Raw genomic sequence first — 26,365 nt, forward strand, 5'->3', positions numbered from 1 at the left:
CCTTGATACATTGGGGTGAGGTGAAGTTCAGGGCTGAGTTTCAGGGAACTAATGCATGCTGCAATTATATTTCTAGCAGTCTGCCAGCAGGACTCATACTTCATGTATGCCTCCCCCATGTGTATGTGTGTGCGCGTGTTCATACGTGTATGCCTGTTGTGCAAAGGCTAAAGGATGACCTTGGGTGTTGTTCTTATGGCACTGCCCACTCCACACCCCAGCCCCTTTAGACAGGGTTTCTCACTGACCTGACTCATCAGTTGGCTTAGGCTGACTGGCCTAAGGAATTTGAACCCCAGGGATATGCCTTATGCCTGTCTTCTCTTAAACAGTGAAATTATAAGCAGTGTCACCACACCCACCTTGCTGGATGTGGATTCTGGGTTCAGATCCTCCCTCTCGCTGCTCAAACATTTACCAGCTGAGTAGGAGTCCCCACACTGAGGACTCCCAGAGTCTTGAGGCTCCCTCCTTGTCTTTCATAAACCCTGTCATCAGCGTAAAGGTTGGTGTTAGCCTCTCTGTTGCTTGGAAGGGAACCACACATCCTGGTATTTGGAGACACCACTGTGACATTGCTAAGGAGGATGGGACCGGACGCTGAGCCTGGTTCTGTGTCATGGCGAATTATAATCAGCGAGGTGACTACTTCTGCCCAAAGTCATTCTTGCGTTAGGGATCAAAGGCAGACTTCTGGGCACCAGCAGGTGAAGATCTGTGTAGGCTCACACATTTAGGCTGCTTTCATGTCTTTGGTGTCTCTGAAAACCTTCTGGGGCTTTTCTGTTTTTACAAGCATGGCCATTTGGGGGCCTACCTTGGTCCTAACAATCCTGCACTGTTTATCGTCCTGCCTGAATTGGTTTGCTGTGGTCTTTTATGGCCTTAATTATGTGGTGTAGTAATGCTAAGAGAAGCCTAAAGGATCCCCGAACTTCAGGTGTGGTGTGGCAGCTCACCTCCATCCTCAGCAGTCTGTGTCGGTTGTACCTTCCAGCTCTGTAACTCCTGTCTCAGCCTGTGGAGTCAGAGGCCTGAAGAAGCTAAAGCAGCTCGCGGGTGGGGCTGGGTACCTTCCAGTTCTGTGGAAGCGATACACCTCTGGTTAGAAGCAGGCTTTGCAGAGACAGATTCAAGATGGGAGTGTCCACCAGCACCTGTGGCGCTCCTGGCGGTTCCAAGGAGCTTGAGAGACCCATGGAGACTTTGAGGGAAAACTTGGAGGCAGAGGATGAGCCTAGAGTGCCCACTATCTCTGGAACAACTGAAAAGGTAGGGAAGATGCCTTTTAACACTGGTTTCATGGAATTGGAAGAAAGATGGCGGTACAGAGTGGTGTGTACGGCGGAGAAAAACAGAACTTGAGAGTGGTGTCAGGTGTGGACACCACGGAGGGCAATGAAGCAAGACATTGCCAGGTGCTGCCAGTTCTTGGGCCTGCTGAGAGGCTCGGGCCACCCCCGGGCTGGCCTCATCCTGTCGCAGTCTGCTAGGTTGGTGCCACCACTTGAGCCCCTGCAAGAATGACGGTTATGTCCAGGGTGCCAGCAGTGTTGGTAGAACAGGTGGTTCTGAGGTAGGGTGGTGTGTAACTGCCTGGAGCTTTCACTGGCTCTGTCCCTGGATACGATGCCCAACTGCACAATCGCTCACCCTGACTCTGGGTAGCAACAGGATATCCGAGCGAGTCTCAGTGATTCCTGTGTTTATGGTGCTTTAGAAACCTTGAACCAGATTAATGACTTGTTGCGGTAAGGATTGGCATGTAAAGCTGTTTGGGCAAAATAATACACTGTGTGACACATAGCAGATTGCAATGCCACCTTAGTAATGAATGTGTCATAGAGAGATGGGAAAGATGGCGGGACAGAGCAAGAGATCACCCTGACTGAACAGCAGCAGGATGCCCAAGATGAAGGGTGGTTCATTTTCTGGATTGTGCTGTTGCTAGAGGTCATGTTGGTGTCCGTGGTCCATGCTGCTAATGTCCGTGGTCCGTGTTGCTGATGTCCGTAGTCCATGCTGCTAATGTCCGTGGTCCATGCTGCTAATGTCCGTGGTCCGTGTTGCTGATATCCGTGGTCTGTGCTGATGTCTGTGATGCCTACAGAAACAATGTTGATGTCCATGATTTATGGGCAGCTGGGAAACATGTGGTTGTCTGAGATCTGTGCTGCCACAGGCAAGGAAGGTTTTTTTTTTTTCCAGTGGTATTGATGGCTGCAGACTCATAACTGAGAATGAGAGACATGGAGGGCTTCTGTGCAACCTATCCCCTCCTCAAAAGAAACAATCCAGACAGAAAGCTATCAAAGAAAGTCCTTAAGAATTGTGATAGGGAGGCTGAAGTGTGACTCTTCACAGTTGATGGCTTCTGGTGTGGATGGGGAAGGACTCACTTATGGGTGAGTCTTGGGATGGTCACTGGGAGTTTGACCATGTTCCCGTGAGTATATGGGCAATGCAATTGGACTTAGTGTTTTGTTTTTCCTTGTGTGTGTGTGTGTGTGTGTGTGTGTGTGTTAGCGCAAGGGTGAGGAGTGGACCTGGGATGAATGGGAAGCAAATCTGATCCAGATACATTGTATGAAATTTTGAAATAATTAATAAAGATATTATGTTGGGAAAAAAAAGAAGCCTGCTCTCTTCCCTATAGGACAACAGAGCATTAGGTCACACGAACGGGAAGCATTTCTCCTTTTGAGTCACCTTTGGTAGTTTGCCGTAGAAAGCTGACAATTCCATCTGAGCTGTGCCCTTTGCTGGGGATGGTTGCTCCTTGATTTCCTTTGGAACCTTTTTATGCAGTCAGGGGCTTTTCCTCCTTCATTTATGAATCTGGTCATTTGAGTGGTTTTTTTGTGCTTTTGTTTTTGTTTTTTGCTTAATCAAGCTTAAGGGCTGTCAGTTTTTGCTAATCATTTCAAAGAACTGATTTTTGCTTTCTACCGGTAGTCTCTTTTGGTTTTGTATTGAACTATCTAACTTCTACTCTAACCATTGTTTTCATTCTTTTTGCTTGTTGTTCTAGATCAGCGGTTTTCAAGCTGTGGGTCGCAACCCTTTTGGTGGTTGGAGGACCCTTCCACAGGGGTTGTATATCAGATATCCTGCATATCAGATATTTACATTATTATCTGTAATGGTAGCAACGTATAGTTATGAAGTGGCAACAAAAGTAATGTTATGGTTGGGGGTCACACAGCATGAGGGACTGTATTAAAGGGTCTCAGCGTTAGGAAGGCTGAGGACCTCTGCACTAGGTTTATTGTTCTTCTTCTAGTGGCCCTACAGAAAAGGTCATTTAAGACCGTTCTTCCCTTCCTTCCCTCCCTCCCTCCCTCCTTCCCTCCCTTCCTCCCTTCCTCCCTCCCTCCCTCCCTCCCTCTCTCCCTCCCTCCCTCCCTCCCTCCCTCCCTCCCTCCCTCCCTCTCTTCCTTTCTTCCTTCCCTCTCTCCTTCTTCTCTCCCTCCATATTCCTCTCTCTCCCTCTCCCTCTCTCCTCCCCTCTCCCTCTCCTCCCCTCTCCCTCTCCCTCTCTCTCCCTCCGTTTCTCCCTCCCTCTCTCTCTTACCCCTCCATCCCTCCCCATCCCTATCTTCTCTTCCCCTCTCTTTCTCTCTGACACAGGGTCTCTCACTGAACCTGGAGTTCACTATTTGGATAGCCTAGCTGTCCAGCAAGCTCATGGTCTCTTCTTGTCTTTGTCTCCCAGTGCACACACCATCATATCCACCTTTTTTCTTTAAAAACTTTATTCTTGGGCTGGAGAGATGGCTCAGAGGTTAAGAGCACTGACTGCCCTTCCAGAGGTCCTGAGTTCAATTTCCAGCAACCACATGGTGGCTCACAACCATCTGTAATGAGATCTGGTGCCCTCTTCTGGCCTGCAGGCACACATGGAGGCTGAACACTGTGTGCTTAATAAATAAATAAATCTTTTTATTTTAAAAAATAAAAAAGACATTTATTTTAAAAAACTTTATTCTTGTAGAATTTCATAGATGTATACAGCATATTTCGATAATATTCACCCCCCTCTGCTCCAACTCTAACTCTTGTCAGACCCTGACCTCCCCCACATCCTCCTCCCATGTCCTTTTCTCATGATTTACAGAATACAGTCAGTGCTGTCTGTATGTGCACGGGTGTGGGGTCATCCGCTGGAGCATGGGCAGCCTACCATGCACCACTCCACTGAAGAAAGCTAACTCTCCTGATCCTGGCAGCCTTCAGCTGTCAACACACTCCAGCTAAGGGTGGAACGAAGACTGGTTTTATCTTTTGCTAGTGTTGTGTAGGGAACCACAGCTTTTCTGTGTTTGTGAGTGCAATGGTTTTGTGTCCTGCCATCAGTTCTCAAATAAACACTCTGAGGTTTACATTAATTACAAATGCTTGATCAATAGCTCAGGCTTATTACTAACTAGCTCTTATATTTTAAGTTAACATAGTCCTAATTTATGCTCTGCCACATTGTAGTGCCTTTATTAGCATGGCATGTTCAGTTCCTGCTCCCTCTGCATCTGGCTAGTAACCCTGACCCCTTCCATCTCCTTCCCATCATCTTTAGCTTGGTCACCCTGCTTTAATACTTCCTGTCTTCTCTCTCTACAGTCCTACAAGCCTCTATGATCAGCTAGTTCCTGCCTCTGCCCTCTGACTCCAAGCAAGCTCTATTTGTCAGAACACAATCAAAATATCACACATTTTCCCCCTTTTGTCTAAATAAAAGGCAAAGGTTTTAACTAACATAGTAAAACTATATGTAGTAAGTACAAATATACAAACTATATATACAAATAAAAACTATATACAAATATATTTAAACAATAATTACATTAACAATGTCTAGTCCATTAGCATGTGACAGATTCAGAGAAAATACTCCGTTATCTATCCTATCTTGGTGAGTTCAAAGTGTTGTAGGTACTTTCACCTTCTATCCTAACCTGTCTTACTAACCCAAAACTTTTTGTCTCTCAACCTTATATACTTTACACCTTTTTTGTGAGCTTCTTTTCTGAATTTGAGAAGGAAAACTATATAATTATCTAGTCTTAAATATCATCAGAGACTTAAGAAGGAAATAATATTACCTGAGTAAACAGGAAGTGCAGTGTAGACAACTTTCAAAACCAAGAAATTGCAGAAATTTTCTTTTGTGCCTGCTTGTCCAATTTGGATAGCATACTGTCAGAAGTCAAGGAAGGGCAGATTTTTGCCACAAAGAAAGTAAACTCCATATGGACTTTTTTTTTGATACCTATCATCTTCTCTGTAGTAGATTGGCGCTGCCAGGAGCAGACATGTATCATCATTTAAAAAAAAACAGCAAACAAAAACAAACCTTATGTTATTAAAACATCTTAAATGCCATATTCTGTGGATCTTTGATGTTTGAAGATTACCTATCTATCCGAAATATATCTTTGTATATCTAGAAAACCTAACTAACATGGCTACAAGTTGGAATATTACAAATGTGTAACTGTATTTTTGTGATTCTGTATTTCTTAATTATACATTACATTTTTAATTGAACTGTATAAGCACAATACCTTAAACAATAATAGAAATATACATATAGTATAACAAAATTAACCTTAAATTTATATCAATAAACTAAAACCCATACCAATATAAAATATTGAGATTAATAGTTGTTTTTTTTAGATTAAAGTAGATTCAATAACCTACTCTTTCATCCTATTATTTCTATATCCCCCTTTTCTTTTCAGAACAAGACCCCTGAATCTAATCTCCTTTGTTTAGCTTTTTCCTGACAATTATCCATAACAGCCATGTCATGTCCAAAAAACACTTTTTTACCGCATTTCCCCCAACCTCTGGATCTTATGATCTTTCCATCCCATCTTTGTTAGTGTTTCCTGAGCCACGTGGGGAGGGAGTGTGATATAGATATCCCACTAAGAACTGATCACTCCACAGCTACTCATTCATTGTGTGTGAGCCTCTGTGTGAGTGGCCGCCCACTGCAGAATGAAACCTCTCTGATGAGGGTTGAGGGCTGGGCTAATCAATGTGTTCCCATGTGAGTGTCTAGAGGTCAGTTGGCAGTATGTGTATTAGCAGAATAGTAGTAATAGGTTCTCCTCTAGGGCCAATGACTCTCCAGCCACAGGTTCTTAGCTAGCTACCAGCTTTTATTTGTTTATTTATTAACTTTGGTTCTGGAGGCTCAAACTCAGGTGCTCATGCATTTTACTCACTGAGACATCTCCCCAGATTCTTTCTAGGATGTGTTTCTTCTAGGGATGACCTTAGAAACACACATACACACACGCATTTATCTTATCAGAATTAGCTTGAGATTTATATCACTTTGATTGCAGTGATTGCTGCTCCTCTATATCTCTAATCTATAATTATTCGTCCGCTGCAGTCATAGTTGTCTCTACACTACTTTGCAACCATCCACTTCCTTTGTGCTATTTAGTGACAAGTGTGTTCTCATCTGTTACAACCCCAACATTCTACTACATGTAATGTTTCATGCAATTGCTTTCTATACCTATGAAGGACGGAGAAATGTACATTGATACAAAAGTTACAGAATTATCTTTATCAATGCTTGTAGGGTGTGTGTGTTCATGCTACTTCACACAAGTGCTTAATCACTGAGCTATACTCTGAATCCAAGACTAGTAGTTCAGCACCTGGTTCTCCTGAGGCTTGAACCCAGGTCCTTCTCTATGTAAGACAGAAGTAATAACTACTACACTGTAGAGCTGCGTTGTGTGTATTCAAATGATCGTGCAGGATCATTTGCTCTCAGCCTGAAGAAAGTCTTTCATTAACTTGTATACAGTAGAGCAGCTAGCAACACATCCAGTATTTTTTTTTTAATCTTGAAAGGTTTTATCTTAATTTTGTTTTCATTATCAAAAGACAGCTTTGCCAACTGTGGGGTTCTTGCTGATGGGGGTTTCTTTTGGGCACCATACCTCTGAATTCTGCTGTTTCTACCCAGAAGTAGCTGCTCATCCCATGGGCCTTGCCCCCTTGTGAGTCCCCAGCTGTCTTCTCACTGCTTTTATTTCTCCCTCATCTTTGATTTTTTAGCATTGTTTTGCAAGTATTTGTTTATTTGCAAATCTCTTACTTGGGGTTTTTGGGTGTGTAACTTATTAGTATTTTTAAAATAAGTTTCAGAAGTTTTGTATAATTTTCTGAGTATTTCCTTTGGTCTTTTCTCTCTTCCTCCATTATAACACCACTTCTACATTTGATACTAGTGCCTCAATTTCTCTGGCTGTTCACATCATGATTTCCTGCTTGTCATTTGGCTTGCTTCAAGCTTTCTTATTCTGGCTTTTTTTTTCTCCTGGCTCCGGATTCTGTATTTTCAAGACAGAATTTTAGTTCTCTCTCTCTCTCTTTCTGGTTTTCCAAGAGAGGGTTTCTCCTCTCTCTGTCTCTCTGTCTCTGTCTCTGCCCCCCCCCCCAGTTTTTCAAGAGAGGGTTTCTCTGTGTAACAGCTCTAGCTGTCCTGGAACTCACTCTGTAGTCCAGGCTGGCCTCGAACTCACAGAGATCCACCTGCCTCTGCCTCCTAAGTGCTGGGATTAAAGGTGTGTGCCACCACAGCCCAGCCAGAATTGATTGTGTCGCTGGGCATAACCTCAAACTCCGGCAGAAAAATGATCCTCATGCCCCAGCCTCCACAGGTCTCCGGTAGTGCCAAGACTTCAGGTGTCCCCCATACTCAATTTCCTTTACTTCTTTAATCCTATCTTACTTTAGCTCTGGACGCATAATTGCGGTGACTAAAGATTTTTTTCTACTAAATCCAACATTCAGCCATTCTTGTAGTCTGGTTGCCCATCTTTTGAGTGCATTGGCTTTATTCCCTTCTTCCTCCTTTAATAGGGACAGAGCATTCTTCATGTGCAGCAGAGGCTTTGGGTCCAGGCTCCTTCCCTTCCAGGGCTTGCAGCTGTCACTGCACACAGCAAGTTCTGTTCAGTCTGGGTGGAGTCTCCACTTTGTTGAGCTGAAATGGAGGTTGGAGATCCTTGCCTTTCTCACTAAATCCTCGCAAATCTTCTAGGATAGATGTTTGCCTGTTGGCTTTAAATGGTTATTTAAAAAATTAAGTCTTATCTGTTTCACTTTGAGCAAAAAAATCTTCATGTTTTTGTGCCAGAATCTTATCTCTCTTCCTCCTCCTCCCCTGCTTCCTCCCCTTTCTTCTCCCCCTCCTTTTCCTTCTCCTCCTTTTCCTCCCCCTCCTTTTCCTCCTCCTTTTCCTCCTCTTTTTCCCTCCTTCTTTCTCCTCTTCCTCACCTCCTCCTCTTCCTCCTCCTCCTTCTCTCCCACTTATCCTTCTTCTATCTTTTAAATTTTGAATTGTGTTTAGTTTTTTTTGTTTGTTTGTTTTTCATTTTGGAGACAGGGTTTCTCTGTAGCCTGTCCTGGAATTAGCTCTTGTAGATCAGGCTGGTCTCAAACTCACAGAGATCTGCCTGCCTCTGCCTCCCGAGTACTGGGATCAAAGGCATGCGCCACTACTGCCCGGCTTGTGTTTAGTTTTAAAATTTAATTCCCCCCCTTCTCTCCCCTTCCTTTCCTACCTCCACTTTATCCTCAAGCTGTTAAGATTCTTTGGACTGACCCTGCTTCCTAGCTACCTGATTAAGGTGGAATCCTCCTGCCACTAAAGCCACCTGCCAGGCATCTGGTCACTTGACAGTTGATCCATGTATCCTGTCTTAAGGTAACCACACAAGGTCAATTTATCATTTGCTCTTTCCTTCTACTGAGACCCCTCACTCTTTTCTGCCTGAATTTATTCTACACACAGCAGCTAGAGTAAGTTTTAGAAAGGTCACGTTTGGTCCTGACATTGGACCAAAATAAAAAAAAAAGTTCTGCTTTCCACAAGCAGAACTGCTTCTCTTAGACCACAGGCTGGATGAGATAATTTCTTCATCTTGTTCTCATCCCCCAATCTGTGCCCTATTCCACACCAGCCACACTGCACACCACACCAGCCACACTGCACACCACACCAGCCACACTGCATACCACACCATCCAAACTCCACACCAGTCCCACTCGACACCAGCCACACTGCACTCCACACCAGCCACACTGCACACCAGCCACACTCCACACCATATCAGCAACACTGCACACCAGCCACACTGCACACCAGCCACACTGCACTCCACAACAGCCACATTTCACAACAGCCACACTGCACTCCACACCAGCCACACTGCACACCAGCCACACTGCACACCAGCCACACTCCACACCATATCAGCAACACTGCACACCAGCCACACTGCACACCAGCCACACTGCACTCCACAACAGCTACATTTCACAACAGCCACACTGCACACCACACCAGCCACACTGCACACCACACCATCCAAACTCCACACCAGTCCCACTCCACACCAGCCACACTGCACTCCACACCAGCCACACTGCACACCAGCCACACTGCACACTGGCCACACTCCACACCACACCAGCAATACTGCACACCAGCCACACTCCACACCAGCCACACTGCACTCCACACCAGCCACACTGCACTCCACACCAGCCCCATTCCACACCCAGCCCTACTCCATACCCTAACCCCACATCAGGGTATGCTCCAGCCTCACACACTAGTCTTTCAATATTTTTAATTGTCCATTATTTCTATTCCAGCTTTAGTCCATGCTGTTTTCTGGATATAAATGTTGCTGCTCCACACTTTTTTAAAAAATTCACATTATCTTCTTGGCCTTGCCTATGCGTCACACTCAGGGTGCTCTTTTCTGGCATCCTAGACTAGTCAGTTCCCCTGTTCCACTGGGACTCTGATCCGCTGTACTTCTTCGGCAAACAACTATGATCCCTAGAGTGGTTAACTAACTGGCTTCCCACAGACCATGCTTCATGAAGTCAGGACTCCTCTGCCATGACCACTCTCTGCCTAGTGTAGACTGGGCACAGAGCTTGGAACATGAGAGCTCCCTTCAAACCCTTTGAGCATGAGGACAAATGCTCCCTGGGTGCAGGATGTCTTGTGGCGCTAAAGGCATCCACAGGTGTTGCTGAGAGCTCAGGTGGATACAGAGCAAAATATGAATTTCAGAGGGAAGCTCCTCACTTCCAGTCATAGTCACAGCCTGGTTATCAGCTGGCAGCCCGATGGACACGTATTCCAAGGGACATCCTGTCTTTGGGGCTGTGCCATCGTAAGGTGGTGGGCTCTCTTCTCCTTGTCATACGTGTGACAAGTAGCCTGGTAATTGTAGAGCGTCTCCATTTTCACTTTTGACCTTGTGACCCTTGAGCTTGTTTTAACTTACGTGGAAACCGTAGGACAGGAAATAAAGAGTGAGACAGTGACAATTAAAAGTAATCACCGCAGGGGCTGGGGAAATGGCTCATCTCACAAAATGTTTGCCTTGCAAGTCTGAGGACCTGAGCCCCCATCTCTAAGACCTATGTCAAGAGAACTGGGCATGGAGGTCGGCACTTGTAATCCCAGTGCTGGGGAGGGAGGTGAAGACAGACAGAGCCCTAAGTCTTGCTGGCCAGCCAGCCTAGACTGCTCAGTGTGCTTCAGGCCCATGAAAACTGGTCTCAAGCAATAACAAAACGTAGTGTGAGCTGAACTGTACCTTTAAAATGATATCAAAGGTTGTTTTCTGGTTTCCACATTCAGACTTACACACACACACACACACACACACACACACACACAGAGAGAGAGAGAGAGAGAGAGAGAGAGAGAGACAGATAGAGAGATACACACAGAGACAGAGACAGAGACAGAAAGAGACAGACAGATCTCCTACAGGTCATAGGCTGAAGTTTGGCTAAAAATAGAAATAAAGAAATACACCTATGATAATAAAGACTTTCTCAGCTCTGTGATCCTGAAATAACAGCCTTAAAGACGATACAGAGTTTTAAATTAAAAACCTTATATTAGGGTTGCCATAATGGTTTGGCAGGTGAAGGTACCTACCTGTTCTTGTTGCCAAGTCTGATGACCCAAGTTCAATTCCCAGACGTACATGGTGGAAGGAAGAAAGTTGTCTTTTGATCTCTATATGTATACTGAAGCATATGTGGGCACACACACTTGAGTGTAATAAAAATGCTAAAGAAAGCCTAAGTAAACACTGGGCGAAGGCTTTCTGCCGTTAAAATTGCTCAAAATCTGACCTGACGAGGGCTGATCCTTGGTTAAATTTTTTGAATGCAGAAAAATAAAAATGGTGTTTAATTCCACTTCCTAGAAAACTCTTCATTTTCCTGTCATTAAAACCATATGTGCACCTGCTAATAAAATGTAAGCTTGCAGGGAGATGGAGATGGGATCTGCGCTCTCCCTCGCTGCCTCTTCTTTGGTTATTGCATTATTTCTGCATCCGTATGGAAAGCAGAGTGAGTGGGTCGTCTGCTTTCTCATGGCTGTGTCAAAACACCCAGCAAGAACAGCTGGAGCGAGGCAGAGGGTTTATTTTAGGTTACGGTCTGAGTCTGTCATGGCTGTGGAGGGTGGCGGGAGCATGGGGCAGTTGGTCATGTGTCTACACCCGGATGCAGAGTGATTGTTCATAGTCTGTCATGGCTGTGGAGGCATGGTGATGGGAGCATGGGGAAGTGTAGCGTCTGTGCTACTATGTGCACTATTGTCCCGCAGCATGCTGCCTGCACTATGCACTAGGGTATGGTACGGTTTGTGAGCCGGGTAAGGGGCTGGAGATTGACACACACAAATACAGAGAGAGAAACGGATCATCCTTGAATTCCCCAAGAATTCCAAGTTTATTTATTGTGTTCTAGGGCAGCTTATATGGTGCCTTATGACCAATGGGCATGCCATAGCTCTCGGGATCCTTCAGCTGCAAGCCACCAGAAACCACTCACCTGCCATCAGGGTCTTGTGCTTAGAGCAGCTGCAAACACAGGAAAACAAGTTGTTTTGTTCAAAGCAGCTGCAAAGCATAACAAATTGTTTACTCCAGCAGGCAAAGGGGTCACAGGAAATTCAGGGTCTAGGGGTCCACAGTCCCCAACAGGGTAGTTGGTCATATGTCCACACCCGGATGCAGAGTGATCATTCAGTCTATCACGGCTGTGGAGGCGTGGTGGCAGGAGCATGGGGTAGTTGGTCATATGCCCACACTCAGATGTAGAGTGGTGTTCCTCGTTTCACATTCTTCTCCCAGGAAGTATAGAGCCCATCTTGCCCATTATACACTTTATTTGGAGTTCTGGTCATTTAAGATGAAAAGGAAATCTGGCATATCCCTCTAAACCCAGCACTCAGCAGGTAGATCTCTGTGAGTCTGAGGCCAGTCTGGTCTACAAGGTGAGTTCTAGGACAGCCAGGGCTACACAGAAAAATCGTCTCGAAAAACCAAAAGCAAATCTGGTCCTCATTATTCCACAATGACTGGAGTGGAAATGGCCCTATAGTGTATTTTATACAATTTATGTAAAAATTATGAAGGGATATCTTTTTAAATATGGACAGGAAAGATAAATGCCGAATTTGGGAGAGAGATTACTTAAGTGGAAAAGAAGGAAGGGCTAGTCTAAAAGTGGGCTCTCAAGAGAAATTATTCTCAGAGAATTTCATTCTTGTATAGAATGAAATCTGATATATTGCTCCCCCATCTCCCCCTCCAACTCCCTGGCATTCTGCCGTCACATCTGCCTCTCAACTTCATGCCCCCTTTTCTCTTCTAATAAGTCACTAAGTCTAGTTAGTGCTGCCCTTATAGACATGCCCTTGGAGCATGGGCGACCCACCAGTGTCCACATCCCCACAGGAGAACAGGTTTTCCTTCTCCAGCAACTACCAACTGCCAGCAGCTCCTCAGTTGGGAGTGGGACCTGGGGAGGCCCTTCCCCATCCTCACTAGAACTTTGGCTGCCTTGGTTCTCGCCCAGGTCTTGTGTAGGTGACCACAGCTGCTATGAATTTATGAGACCAACAGCCACACCGTACCCAGAAGACAGTGTTCTCTTCAGCTGGCTGACTAAGGGTCTGATAAAGACGTCCCACCGAGGGCTGAGTACTCACAGGCCTTGTTCTCAGCCCATTGACCAGTTATGCTCTCTGCTTGAGATCTTTAATAAGCAAGAGTGGCACGATTTTATGATCTTTGGTAATTAGAAGTTAGCTCAGTGTTGCTTACCGTGCTATTCTATATGGCTACAGCAGGAATATTTTATGGTAAAAATGTAAGGGCATGAAGAGGAGACTAAGTAAGGAATGTCTATTAAATGAGCAGACTGGAAAAATTGAGAGAGTAAATCAGAGTAATTAGTGTTTCTGCAAGCAATCTCAGAAGGCACAAACGGGGGTGGGGCAAAGGAGGCATAGACAGAACTGGAGCCTCCTTCCCTTGCCTCCGAGCTCAGGCCAGTGACTACCCTATTCGTGCTTTCCTTCTAGTGTTTTCTATTTCTGGTCACCTTTCTTTGATAAAACCCTTCAAAATCCTGCTTCAAGAGTCACCGCTAGTGCTACTAACCCATGACGGGTGGTCCTGCGCCTCTGCTCTTGTCACCAGCCCTTAGTTATTAAAGAGCTTCTAGAATCTCTTTCCTCTCTCTCATAGGTGACGGTGCTAGTTTGCTTCACCTGTCACCCTGATAACAGCCCAGAGTCATCTGTGGGAGACTCAATGGGGGGGGGGGGAGAAACTCCAGATCAGATTGGCTTGTGGCCATATCAATGAGAGATTGTCTTGCTTGACGATTGATGTGGGTGGGACCAGCCCACTGTGGGCAGAAGCATCCCTAGACCTGGGATGTCTAAGAAAGCTAAGCAGAATCTGTGAATGAGCTCATACACAGCATTCCTCCATGGTTTTTCTGCTTGAGTGCCTGCCCTAACTTCCCTCAGTGATGAACTGTGACCTGGAAGTAAAAGTCAAATACCTTTACTCACCTAAAATTCTTTTGGTCAGAGTCTTCTATCACAGCAACAGAAAGCAACCTAGGACAATGACCTTGCTTCTGTGTTCACCTTGGTTACTGGTTTGGGTTTCCTCTGGTGTTTACCACATGTCTGAGCTTCTGCAGAAGCTTCTTGACTGTCCTTCTCCAGTGTCAGAAATGACTAGAAAGCGAGACCCCCCTTCTTTCTGCATTTGACAACCATTTTATCTTCAGAGGTAGAGAATAATAACCTGTCTTTTCTTGTTTTGACAGGTTCTCATTATGTACCTCTGGCTGGTCTAGAACTCAGTATATAGACCAGTATTGCCTTAAACTCACAGAGACCCACCTGTCTCTTCCTCCTAAGTGGTCCCATATCTAGCTTTAACCTGGCTATTTTACTGGGAAGAACGATCAAGGAGCTTGGGAAATTGGCTTGGGTAGCAAGCCGTGAAGTGCTAGATTGATAATTCTTGCATATTTGATGGATCTGATGATGATAATGATGAGAACAATAACAATATCATTAATATCTATTGAGCACATGGTGTGTGCCAGGTCTGATCCTAAGTGTCCTCTTTTTCTGACATGGGAATAATTGTTCCAATAACTGTGCATTTTGTATACTGTAATCCATAATAATAATCCATCAGAACTGCGAAATCTAGAAGGATAAAGGGACTAATGGCTCCCACCTTATATAGGCAATGGGGCTGGACTTCAAGCACTAGCCTGCTTCCAAGGTCTATGCTCAACCAACACACTTCCCAGACTTGTGGCGACATCCCTAGAGCCTCTGCCCTCAGGCCATGGACACGGGGAGTCCTTCTATTTTTCCATCCTATTTCAACAGCTTGCCTTTCCTCCCCTGCCCTGGCACAAATGAGCTGCCTTGTGGTGTACCCACCATCAGCCTCAGAACCTGGCCACTCATCTGTTTCTGCTCTGTCCTCTCATTTCCCTGTACACTTCCAACCACTCTTTGTCTCCTGCTCTTGGTTTAGCCTTACAAATAATATATAAATTTAGCAGAGAGTTCAGACCACAAAAGGGAAGAAGGAGCAAGAGCAAAGTGCATGCAGAGTGCTCTTTGGGTACACTGGGTACATGGGCTTTGCAAAAGGGAAAGAGACCTGGCAGCCTGTGGACTGTGTTCTTGGGGGTCTCCTGGCCACCAAGATCATGCTGAGGCTAAGCCTTCCAGGCTCTTCTCTAAGAAGGCAGAGCATCTTCTATTAAGTAGAATGCCCATGATTTCAGGAATCTCCCCAATTCTTGAAATATCCGTTGCCAGAGGGGTGTTGTGCCTTTGGATCAACATGCTGAAGCTATCACATGAATGCAGTTTCAAAATTCAGGTATCAGATATTCCCTCCACAGCAGGTTGGGCTGAAGCAGCCAGCTTAGCCTGGCAGGATTCTGGAGGACTTTTTCTTTGATCCCGGTGGGACGAAGAGGAGGGAAGTTGTAAGGTGGGCAGGGCTTTGGTGCAGTGTATGTGAAGATGCATGGCTTCTCTGCAGGTGAGGAATCCATCAACTCACTGGGCATGATCCTCGGAGTGGGACTGTCACTGCTGCTTGTGTCCATCCTCGGCTACAGCTTGGCCAAGTGGTACCAGCGTGGATACTGCTGGGATGGTGAGTGAGCCCCACCCATGCCAAACAGCCCCAAGTTCTGCTTTGCCCTTCCTCACCAGTAGATCATCAGATCAGATTATGAGCTGGCAAGGTTGGGCGGGGTGGCAAGCCTTTCAGCAGAGAGGGATGCAAAAATATTTCCTCTGACGGTTGCAGTGGTTGAAGATTTGTCTGAGCAGCTGAAGTGGGGCTCGGATGGGGGGTGGGGTCTTTATCGAGGGAATGGAGGCCCCTCCCACTGAAGGAAGCAGCCAGCTTCTATTTTTCTGAACTCCCCAAGACCAAGGGCAACGCCTGGAAGGCCAGGGTGCCAAGCTGGTTCCTTATGTGTCAGTCTCTGTCTGTGGGTCTGCTGGTGTTCCCTGTCATTCCCTTCACCCCCCATCGATGTCTGTGTGTTGTGTCCATGAAGTGTGCATCTATTGAGCATCTACCAAGTCCCAACGCCCTTTCCCTTGGTATGTAGTTTTATAATTCCACACCATGAAGAAGTTATTCTATTTTCCCCTATTTTTATATGGTCTTGATATGGATACCAGGCTTTCCTCAAACTCTCCATCTTCCTGCCTCCCTCAGTCTAGTGAGTTCTGGGAATTTAGTCAAGTGTCATCAGGTTCAACTGCAGCCTACATTTTTGTTTTTGAGATAGCCTCTAGCCCAGGCTGGCCTTGGATTACCTATAGTCTAAGAATACCTTGAACTTCTGATCTTCTTGCCTCTACCTCCCATGTGCTAGGATTGCAGCTGTACACTACCACACCTAGTTTAGGCTATGTTGGGGAAGGAACCCAGGGCTTTAATATGCAAGAGAAGTACTCTCCCAGCTGAGTGACATCGTCACCCCTCAGCTTCCATTACTGAAGCAGACAGGGATATGTGGTGAAAATTACAGGGTTGGAACATGGAGCTGGGATGAAGCCTAGGTCTGGTTGTTAGGGGGGCTCTATCTAGAAGTGCTTCCTTCCTAGGGTAATCAGGGCTCCTTTTGTAAGGACCATGAAGGGTCTTGAGAGCTCCCCCACAACACCCCATGGTCAGCCTGTTTATCCTTTGAGCAGGTGAGGGGGAAGCACCAGCTGTTCCCAGAGAGATGATAACTCTCTTTTCTGGAGATCCTAACTCTCTTTTCTGCTTGTCTTCTCAGGGCCTAATTTTGTCTTCAACTTATACCAGATCCGGTGAGTAGATCCAAGACAGGTCTGGGTGGGCTAGCACTGGGGGCTAAATATAGTGAAAAAAAGAATTAAGAGACAGAAATGGAACTTACTGCTTCCCTTCCCTGGCTCTCTCCTAAGCAAAGCAGAAATACTCCATTTAGAAACATTCTCAGAGTCAAACGTGCCTAGAGACAGCACCATGTGAGGCCCTGATGATAGCAACCATCTCAGCATTCACTCTCAGGCAAAGACCACGCCACCCATGCATTCATCCATCTAGCCACTCATCCACTCATGTGCAAACTTGCCTACCCTCTCATTCATCCATACACTTACCATTCATCTAGCCATCCATAACCTACCCACCTACGCACTTAGTCATCAATCTACCCATCAACCCACACCACTACCTACCAATTCATCTATGCATCACACACCTACTCTACTTATCCACCCGTCAACCCCCACTACTCATCCCAAATGCATAGATGCATCCATGCACTTCTGATTTCATAGATGCACATATGCATCCGTGCACTTGTCCAAGCATGTGTGTATCATCCATGTTCACCTACACACTACTCGTCTATCCATCCATCCACTCACCCACCCGTTTATTATTTATTAAGAAAAGTTTTATTATAGCAAGTTTTATGGTATTTATTTCCAAGAATACAAAGATGGCTTGGCATAGTCTCTGTCCCTAAGCATCTCACTGTCAATGCTGGAGACAAGCCTGATTGCAAAAAATACAATCTTGGGCACAGTATGGGATTCAAAAAAGAAGAACAATCAAAGGAAGTCATGAATTAAAGGAAGAGAAGTCAGGAAGACCTCTTGGGGGTACATCACCTCCCTATTCTCTGCCATAGGGCAGGCCTGCTTCTCATCTGTCCCTGAGAGATGAGCTGAGTCTTCGTTGGAAAGATAAGTCAACGAGTCAGTGACCTAAAGATTGCCCTATTTCTAGGAACCACTCTGTAGGTTCTAGCTTAGGGCGGCAGGTCCCAGGGAGAGGCCAAGTTCTCAGTTTCAACCACTTTATTGGAACTCTGTCTCAGGAACCTGAAGGATTTGGAAGTGGGGCCACCCTTCACCATCAGTGGCCACATGAGCAGTCCAGATGGTGGCTACATGAAGTTCTCCAATGAAAGAGTCTGATAGAGATGCATCTAGCCTCTGGAGGTCAGGAGAGGTGAGTAGGAGGACAGACTTCTCAGTGGGGCCTGATGTTTACGTAAGCTCTTAAGAGGGTCCAGGCCGTCAAGCCCAGCACCAAGGACCATTCATAACACAAACACATCACTCAGTCCTTCTACTCTTTCCTGGGAGAGCCAGGCAAGATTGATGGCATAGCAAAGCCCTTCTCTTCTCAAGCCATCTTCTCTTTTTAGCATCTCTTCTCTTTATGCCAGAAAAAGGCTCCTGAGTCATCATAAGCTCTTTTCAGTTTTCCTGGGCTCAGAAAGCCTTGCCTGGCCCTAAGGATGGAGAATGAGGAGCCCTCTCTGGGTCCTCTGACAGCCCTCGTAGAGTTGGGCCTGACTATCCCTAGCAGTTTTCTCAAGGACTTGGAGAAGAAACTGTGCCCCAGGGTTGAAGACCTGTATTCCAGGAGAGAGAGTCTCAGGAATCATAGCCAGGCTTGCCCTCCTTCTCCTCTCTTATGCAGCCCAGAATGGAAAGGGCCCCCAGACTCCACAGAGTAGATTGTCATGTGGAATCTTCTGCCATTTCATTCTGTAAAGTTGCTACCAGGGGCTGGAGAGCCAGTCATTTTCATTAGGGAGTTCTGTGGTTAGAGGAGTGATTTCAGAAATGGTTTTTAACTTTTCCATCAGTGACAAACTTCCTTGAAGGATGACCTTGGGTCTTTATCTTGACCTTTCAATCTCTGTGTTTGGTTTGGCCATTTTCCACCCTTCCCCACCATGGCTGTCTCCCTCTGATTGGTTCTCCCCCTAGTGACACTCAGTGCCCACTACACATGACCAGAACAATGAGAAACCATTTCCCCGTTTAGGCCCCTGAACTGGGGTGGGCACGGGGCTCAGGGTGGGTCTATCCCCTGGTCTCTGCTGTCCTGTGTAAAGCCAACCCCATGTAGCGGAAAGCAATGGAGGTCTGGAGCAGTGGGGAGCTGTCTGAGGCTGAACAAAGCGGCTATGGACAAGGACTGTAGAACATGTCATCACTTCCTCCTCTGCCTGTGACTTACTGGAGAGAGGCAGAGCTGGTGCTAGGAGACATGGCTCAGTAGGTATTTGGTATAAAGTGATTCCATCCAGAGAGGCTGAATGCGGAACAGCTGTGGCTGGAGGGAGACAGAAGAGGCCTGTGCTGCTCAAGCCTGCCACTGGATCAACTAGCCCCAAGTTCAAGGCTAAAGGATGCTGAGGCCAGAACAGAGAAAGCAAGGGGAGCTCTGGCCATATTTGCTCTCCTTAACCTCATTTTTTGCTGAAGTTCCTGTGTTTTTTGTTTTTTGTTACTCTAATCTCTCTTTGGCCTATAGCAGACTGTGGAGAAAGGAATGAACCAGGCTTGGCAGGTCCTTCCTGCTTCCTGCCAGGGTCTAGGAGGGGCTTTTATTCCCAGCTCAGATGGGCTTGGATATAATGCACCAAACATGTAGAAAGGGACCCTTCATAGCTTTGGATCCTCTCCCTTCCTCAAAGAATTGGGAGAGACAGGGAAAGGAGAGCCTGTTGTCTTTGCCTACCCTCTTCCTTGGATACTGGCTCTGCAGGCTGGACCCCACTTTTGAACTCACAGGTTATGCAGCCTCAATATCTGCTACAATTGGCATGTCTATGGGGCCTATCGGGTGCCCTGGAGATGCCCAGGACTCAGAAACCTCCTAGAAACTTGAAAGGATGATAAGACTGGAGCCCTAGGTAGTCCCTGGCCCAGGTGGTGTGGCTTCAGGTGAGGACAAGGACAGCTGCTGAAGGCTGGGAGAATAGCGGGTATTTCCCATGCCCAGAAGCAGAAACGAGAGAGAACTGCTTCCTCTTTCTGAGCTTGCTGACGCTCTCTGTGTTCCCTTTATGTGCCCTTGTTCTCCTTACTTCCGCAGGCCCATGGCATAGCAGTTTTCTTCGTCCTGAACAGTGGCTCTGCCCTAGGAGTCCTTTGTTGAAGGCTGTGAAAGGGTAGATTCGAGCTTTCTCAGAAATGGACTAGAAACCAAGCAACAGGTCTGCGAGGCAGGGCACTGACGGGGCAGTCAGATCCTTGACCGTGCCAGGGCCTCCCCAGTCCTTCTGCCTCCTCCCCTTTCCTTCTGTGCCCCACTGGAGAGCCTGCTGTGCTGTGGGCTGCAGTTTCTGTTTCCCCGCTCTTCTTCAATATCCTTCCCAGGGCTGTGCCAGCCTAGAATGTCCTCTTGTCCCGCACCCCAACCGTCCTGTCCACACCCAGACTCTGTGGCCCTCATCCCTTGTCTTTCCTGAGACTCACCCCAGGACTCAAGACTAGACATCATTCATTTTGGTCTCTATTGTTGATGGCCATGTTTCCTCCCCAACCTGGATGAGCCCTTTGTAGCCAGAGGTCTCTAGCAACCCGTCAAATGAAGTAAAGTCAGCTTACTATGGATTAGAATTGGTTGGGGAAGAAACAGCGGGCTGCCTCATTCTGGAAAAGGATGTCTAGCAGCCTGAGGATGACCGGATGGCTTTCATGCAAGCTTCACATTTTGAACCTTGTGGCCACCCTGTGACACAGAGATTATTATTGGCCCATTTTACACACAGGAAGACTGAGGGAGTCAGAGAGGTAGCATGCTTTTGCCCAGGACTGCCCAGCACTCACTGACTGTAGTGTAGTCTGAGCAGAACCTGTGCCCTCGGGGACACAGCCTCACCTCAGGGCTTATCAGGGTAAGGACTGATCATTGTATAAAAGGATCTGGGTCTAATTCTGTCGCGTGGTGCTGTGTGGCCGTAAGGCTGATCACAACACTTATATGGGCATGTATTTCAGCACTGGGAAAGCAAGAGATAAGATTATTTTCTTGAAGGTTCTCTTGACTCTTCCCCTGTCTACTAATAACTAATCTCTTACACCAGTGGCCTGGGCACCCTAACGCTGCCCAGTAGATAGTTAAAGGATGCAATCACTATATAAAGTGTCAACTCAGATTTAGGAGCTGGCTGTTACAAGCTGGTGCTGAGACCCCTTGATGCCAGGCATCTGGGGCTCTAACTACTATCCAGTTTTCCCCGTGTCTTGCAGAGATCTGGGGGGATTGAAGCCTAGATCAATCCCAACTAGTCAGCGTCTGAAAGGCAAATACTCACATTTGTTGGGCACATACTGATCAGGGCAGGGGCTCCAGGTACCCAGTCTTACTTCAGCCTCACAGGTAGGGAAACAGAGGCTGGGGAAATAGATACTCAGGTGGAGTAGAATTTACTTTGCTTAAATCCTGGGGTGCTGGCTTGGAGCGTCACGTCAAGGGGCAGCTACTCTCTGATGCCTAGCGTCTAAGAAACTGGCTCCTCCCTCCAGTGAGATACTAACTCCTCACGGTGATGGCTGAGGCTTTCAGGGATCAGGCCTCCCCAGGATTATCTCAGCTCTGAGTTTCTCACTCACCAACTTCCTGGTCTTCTTTTTTCTTTTTAGTCTTTCTTTGATTTTTCAAATCACCACATTCTGCCCATTCTTCCTTCTGGCTCATGTCTCACACCATCCGGGAGCCTTCTTCAAGACTCACAGGCCTTGTTCTCTTCTGGTTTTACTTATAATTACTCTCTGGTTTTCATGGCTTCATGATTTCAATGCATCCATCCATCCATCCATCCATCCATCCATCCATCCATCCATCCATCTATCCAAGTTTCTCTACTCCTCCAGCTACTGGACTAGGCCCCATGGCTGGAGATGGACTGAATCTCTCCTGATTCATAAGCACTTCATGCAAACATAGTTAGGCTTTAAGTCTCTTCCATGTTCCCTGTTGTGCCGTGTGTGCTTCTGGCCATAGGCAGGAACTTCTCAGGACACGGAGTGAAAGGATTCCTCGGTCTCTCGAAGGCATCTCGCACATTGCTCCAAGCCTGCTCCGTGCCTGGTGCTCTTTTTAAAGCTTAACGCTTGTCACCTCTTCTCCAGCCCGCCTTCAACCACATCCCGCCCTGTGTGTGCGATCAGATACATTTCTAGAGAAGGGAGCACACAGAGGGAGAGCTTTCCTACCACAGGACCGCCTAACACATGGGCAAAACCATAGCGTCTTCTATGAGTCTGCATGGCCGTGCCCCAAGCCAGTGCCAGCAGATGAGGTCAGGTGACAGGACCTAGAAGACCACAGTCTATGGTGTCCCTTCCTAAGTGCTCCATGGCTTTGAGAAGGCCAAAACAGGCGCAGATGGAAGCATCATTATTTTTAAAAACTGCTTAGTGAGCAAAACCCAGCTAGAATTGGTGATGTTTGAGCAAAAGCTGATACAAAACAGGAAGCTAGTGGCCTGGTGAATTCTCACACTTGGGGACCAGAAGTGAAAATGTTTTGTCTGCCCAGACGAGCAGCAAAACAATAAGTGAAGCTGTGCTGGAGGAGGCCAAAGCCATAGTGGGCTCTGCCCTTCCCGCTCTCCCGTACGCTTCTCTCCTTCCGTCTCTTGCAGAGCCATGGGCTTGGCTTCCCCTCCCCGAAGCCTTGGGTAGGATTTCTCAGATACCAGCAGAGGACTGCTGGGAGAAGGGTGTGTGAGAAATGGAAGAAGTCTCTCGGTTTCTATTCTAAGCCCAGTTCTTCTTCTGGACTGGGTTGAGGCTCTCTGGGCTCCAGAGACCTTGTTTATGTAAGGCTGCCATTGGCTTTGAGAGCTTTGAGGCTTCTTCCAGCTGTGAAGGTACTTCCCAGTGGGTAAATTTGGTTTCACCATGCTGGGGTGAGGGTGGTGGTGGGGAGGTGAATGGACATTCTGTGTGTGTGTGTGTGTGTGTGTGTGTGTTTGTGTGTGTCTGTGTATCTGTGTGCACACACATGTATGCAGAATTGAGCCAGCCAGGAGGGTCTTGTCTAGCTGCCTGTCACAATCTAGGGAGGTTTGGCATGGTGGGTACCCGATGAATGTTTGCCCAAAGAATGGGTGAATGCATGCTGAATGTTTGCAGGCCTCTTTGCCTTGTCTCCTGGATGTATTCTCTTACTTTATGTCTCCTGTTCGGTCTGCAGTCCCAAGTCCCGCAACACATAGTAGGGTGAAGAAAGCAGGAAGGGAATAATTATAGAATCGTGTTACTAAGAGGAGAGGACGGCAAACCTGAAATCGCGCTTCCACCCAGAGTTACCTATAACTCCCCCTCTCTCTCCCTCTCTCTCTTCTAGGTTCAGACTAACGTCTCCCAAGCACCTGCTTTGCTCAGTCTTCCATGACCGTCATAATCATCTCGATGCTTCTCGACTGCTTCCACCTGCATTCAAATGCTTCCTGGACATGAATGGAAAAGTTCTACTCATTCATGCATTCATTTATGCACTGAACGTTTATTGAGCACTCATTACTCTGCACTACCATTGATTGGGCGTAGACGGCACAGAGATCAATCAAGAGGAGTTCCTGCGGCCAGCGAGCTGGAATGAGTGCTGGCTAAAGGACCTTGCATGAAAGTTGTGGGCCCAGAGGACTAAGGAAAAGAGTCAGCTTCAGGACTATCCCCACCTGACAGACCCAAAGGCTCAGGTCCATACAGACTCCTTTGAAAGAATAGCTCATGCCTAGAACCCAGGGAAGCGGGCTTTCCTTTCCCTGGGGATGCTCTTGGGACCTCTCCAGCCTAATAGTCTTGCTGTGGTCCTTGGTTAATCTTAGTGGACCTTGCTGTGGTAGCTGGTTAGCTCTTCTTAGTGGACCTTGCTGTGGTAGCTGGTTAGTCTTGTTGGATCTTGCTGTAGTAGTTGTTCAGCCTGAGTGAACAGATACCGTGTGTTTGCCCTGCCTCCCACACTCCACATCATCCCAGGGTCTAGAGCCGTGGCTATATTACCTATGCTGGCTCTTCGCTAGCCTTGTATCCTGGGCCCAGATCTTCTACGGCCTGTCACGGACTCCATGTCTGAGCCTTTCCACCTCCACTTAGCGTAGTTACTATATCACACACCTGAGTGCACCCAGCACCTACCAGGTGTCTCATACTACTGCAGGTGTGGAGGGCACCAAAAGTGAGACTTCACACTTCCCATTTCATCTTCCCAGGGTGGCCCCATCGTGACAAGCCACATGTTGGAAGCACACTCAGGGTCTGAGCGGCCAAGGGGTTGCTTTGCAGAGGACACGTGGGCAACCTTGGACCAGCGAAGTGGAAGAAGAGCTTCTGGGACTGAGGAACTGGCATGAATAGAAGGCCAGAGGCATGAGCAGCGCAGTTTGTTGGGGGGGAAGGCAGGTGGATGTGAGGGCTGGAGGGGAGGAGCGGTGAGGGTGTGAAAGGGAAGAAATCAGAAGGGACAGGAGCCAGGAGGGTGGTTCTGAAGAAGCTTCTGAGCAGAGGCTTTGAGTGTTGTCTTACAAGTTGGCCAGTAGAACTCAAAGCTCAAATTTGCAATTTCAATCCTTCAGCTCAGTAGACAGCTGAGATTATTTAGTGACAAGGGATGCTGGAGGGAAAACAACAAACAACAAACAAACCTGACTAGGAGGCTATGGCAAGTGGTACCAGAGAGGGCTGATGAAGACTCCAGATGGACAGGCATGGAAGAAGCAGATTGGGATAGCTGCAAGACCACCAAAGAGGCCAGGCCATATAATGGTCCCTTTTCCATTAGGCAAAATCTGCAAGATCCCCTTGGCTGTGTGCGTGGGGTTATTATTAACCATTCTGAATTCTGGGAACCAGTAGAGACGATCGGAATTAAGAAGAAAATGGTGACTCCAATTTGGAGACATGAGGAGTAAACCACTTTAACCCCTCTGGAGGCATTGGAGAAATGAATGTGGATTGGCAGTTGTGGAAACAGGAGTTGCTGGGGCCCCCCATGAATGCATTTTTGGGGGATTCTGGACAGTCGCTAAAGATGAGAATTGTTGTGTTGAGGGGTGGTGAGTTCCTGCAGAGAGGCTGCAGGGCTGTAAGGTGCAGCCCACGCAGGCATCAAGCATACTGTGTGTAGAGTGTAGTCCGTGAATGGGGCTGCTCTTCTAAAGAGCTGCTTACGAAGGGAAGGAGGATGGTGGGTGGCACTATGTCTGCCCTTCCCCGCTCATGCTCACTCCAGAGTCCCTCAACTCTGTGGATGGGATAATTCACTACAGGGAATACTTGACTGTTATGTCACCCCCGGTTATGGGCTGTGGCTGTCTGAAGATCCCCGAGGCTGCTGGCTGGGGTCTGAGGTGCACATGCTGAGCTCAGGCATGGTTCTAGACACTGTAGGCCAATAGAATGGCTGCCCGCCTTTCCTAGAGCTAGCAAGTTAGAAGTCCTCTCCAGACCTGTCTTCTCATCTCTGTGCCATGACGACAGATCCACCCACGATGCAAGCTCATAGAGAACACAGAGCACTTGCCTCAAAATGCCCAGTCCTAAGCCCTAATCCAGTGCCAGGACTATCCTGAGAGCTACTTAAATATCTTCCCTCTGAATGAAATACGACCATTGAGCCGAAGCTCAGAATCTTCTAGGTCCCCAACATCTCTGTCCTGGCCACACCATGTTGTCCCTTTTGTACCCATGCCATGCACTGCTCTTTATCAGGTTCAAGTGGCGCTTAACACTTGACTCTTTCTTTCTTTCTATCCAGCCTGTTGTCCTGTCTTCCTTTCTCTGTATTGTCATTTGAATTTGTTCCTTCTTGATTCCCATTGCCCTCGCTCAATACACACACACACACACACACACACACACATCCATATAGATTAATTGTTGGTGTCCCCGCCCACCCCTCAATGTTGAAGTCCTAACCTCTAATGTGATGGGGATGGAGCTTCATGATGGGATTAGTATCTTCATAAAAGGAAGAGACCCGAGTCTATTTCCATCATGGGTGGTATAGCTCCAAGTTTCCTGTAGACAAGGAAGAGGCCCCCAGCGGGAGCTGGATGAGCTAGAACAGTGATCCTCAGTTTCCCAGCTGCCAGCATGCTTCTGGTTAAAGCCCTTCCCCGTTGCTAGGTGCTCTCCCATAGCCAGAGCGAAGGCAGCTTCTCACCCTGCTTATCTACTCCTGGCCTCATCCCTGGTGCAGGATACTGGTTTCTTTCATGGCACTTATCACAGATGGCAACACCCGTTAGTACTCAAATGCTTGGCGTTTCCCTTCATATCCAGACAATCAGCTCCATGGAGCGAAGGCTGAATCTCACATCTGGCACGTGGAAGGTAACTGCTAAAGGAATGGAACACTGGGCTGGCAAGAAAGGGCGGCCAAAAAGAAATGGCTGGTTTTAATAAAGGTCTCCCTGTTTTTTGCCCAGTTCCCTTTGCTGAATGACTTGTGCTTTGGCCAGAGTCACCTTTTATGAACATGAATTCCATCCTACCCAGTCCTTTCTCATCAGTGTTTACAGAGTCCCAGCACCCTGTTTGGAGATTTATGGGAAATCCAACAAAGTTCAGATCACTCTGTCAGTGAGAGGCACCATAGGCCTTCTCATTAATAGCAATACACTTAATTTT

The 26,365-nt window shown here is 47.1% G+C and overlaps 1 protein-coding gene across 1 annotated transcript in view; it reads left to right on the plus strand.

The window, feature by feature from the left end:
- Smim35 (small integral membrane protein 35) overlaps positions 1 to 26,053 on the plus strand; it is a 38,730-nt gene extending 12,677 nt beyond the window's left edge. The window contains exons 2-5 of the mRNA XM_042054785.1: positions 15,462 to 15,578; positions 16,723 to 16,756; positions 17,797 to 17,930; positions 23,079 to 26,053. Coding sequence (XP_041910719.1) covers positions 15,488 to 15,578; positions 16,723 to 16,756; positions 17,797 to 17,896 — 225 coding nt within the window. The 5' untranslated portion in view covers positions 15,462 to 15,487 and the 3' untranslated portion in view covers positions 17,897 to 17,930; positions 23,079 to 26,053. The remainder of the gene's footprint in view (positions 1 to 15,461; positions 15,579 to 16,722; positions 16,757 to 17,796; positions 17,931 to 23,078) is intronic.
- The last annotated feature ends 312 nt before the right edge of the window (positions 26,054 to 26,365 follow it).

The sequence above is a fragment of the Arvicola amphibius genome, chromosome 3, assembly GCF_903992535.2.
Source record: "Arvicola amphibius chromosome 3, mArvAmp1.2, whole genome shotgun sequence".
In the NCBI taxonomy this organism is placed as follows: domain Eukaryota; kingdom Metazoa; phylum Chordata; class Mammalia; order Rodentia; family Cricetidae; genus Arvicola; species Arvicola amphibius.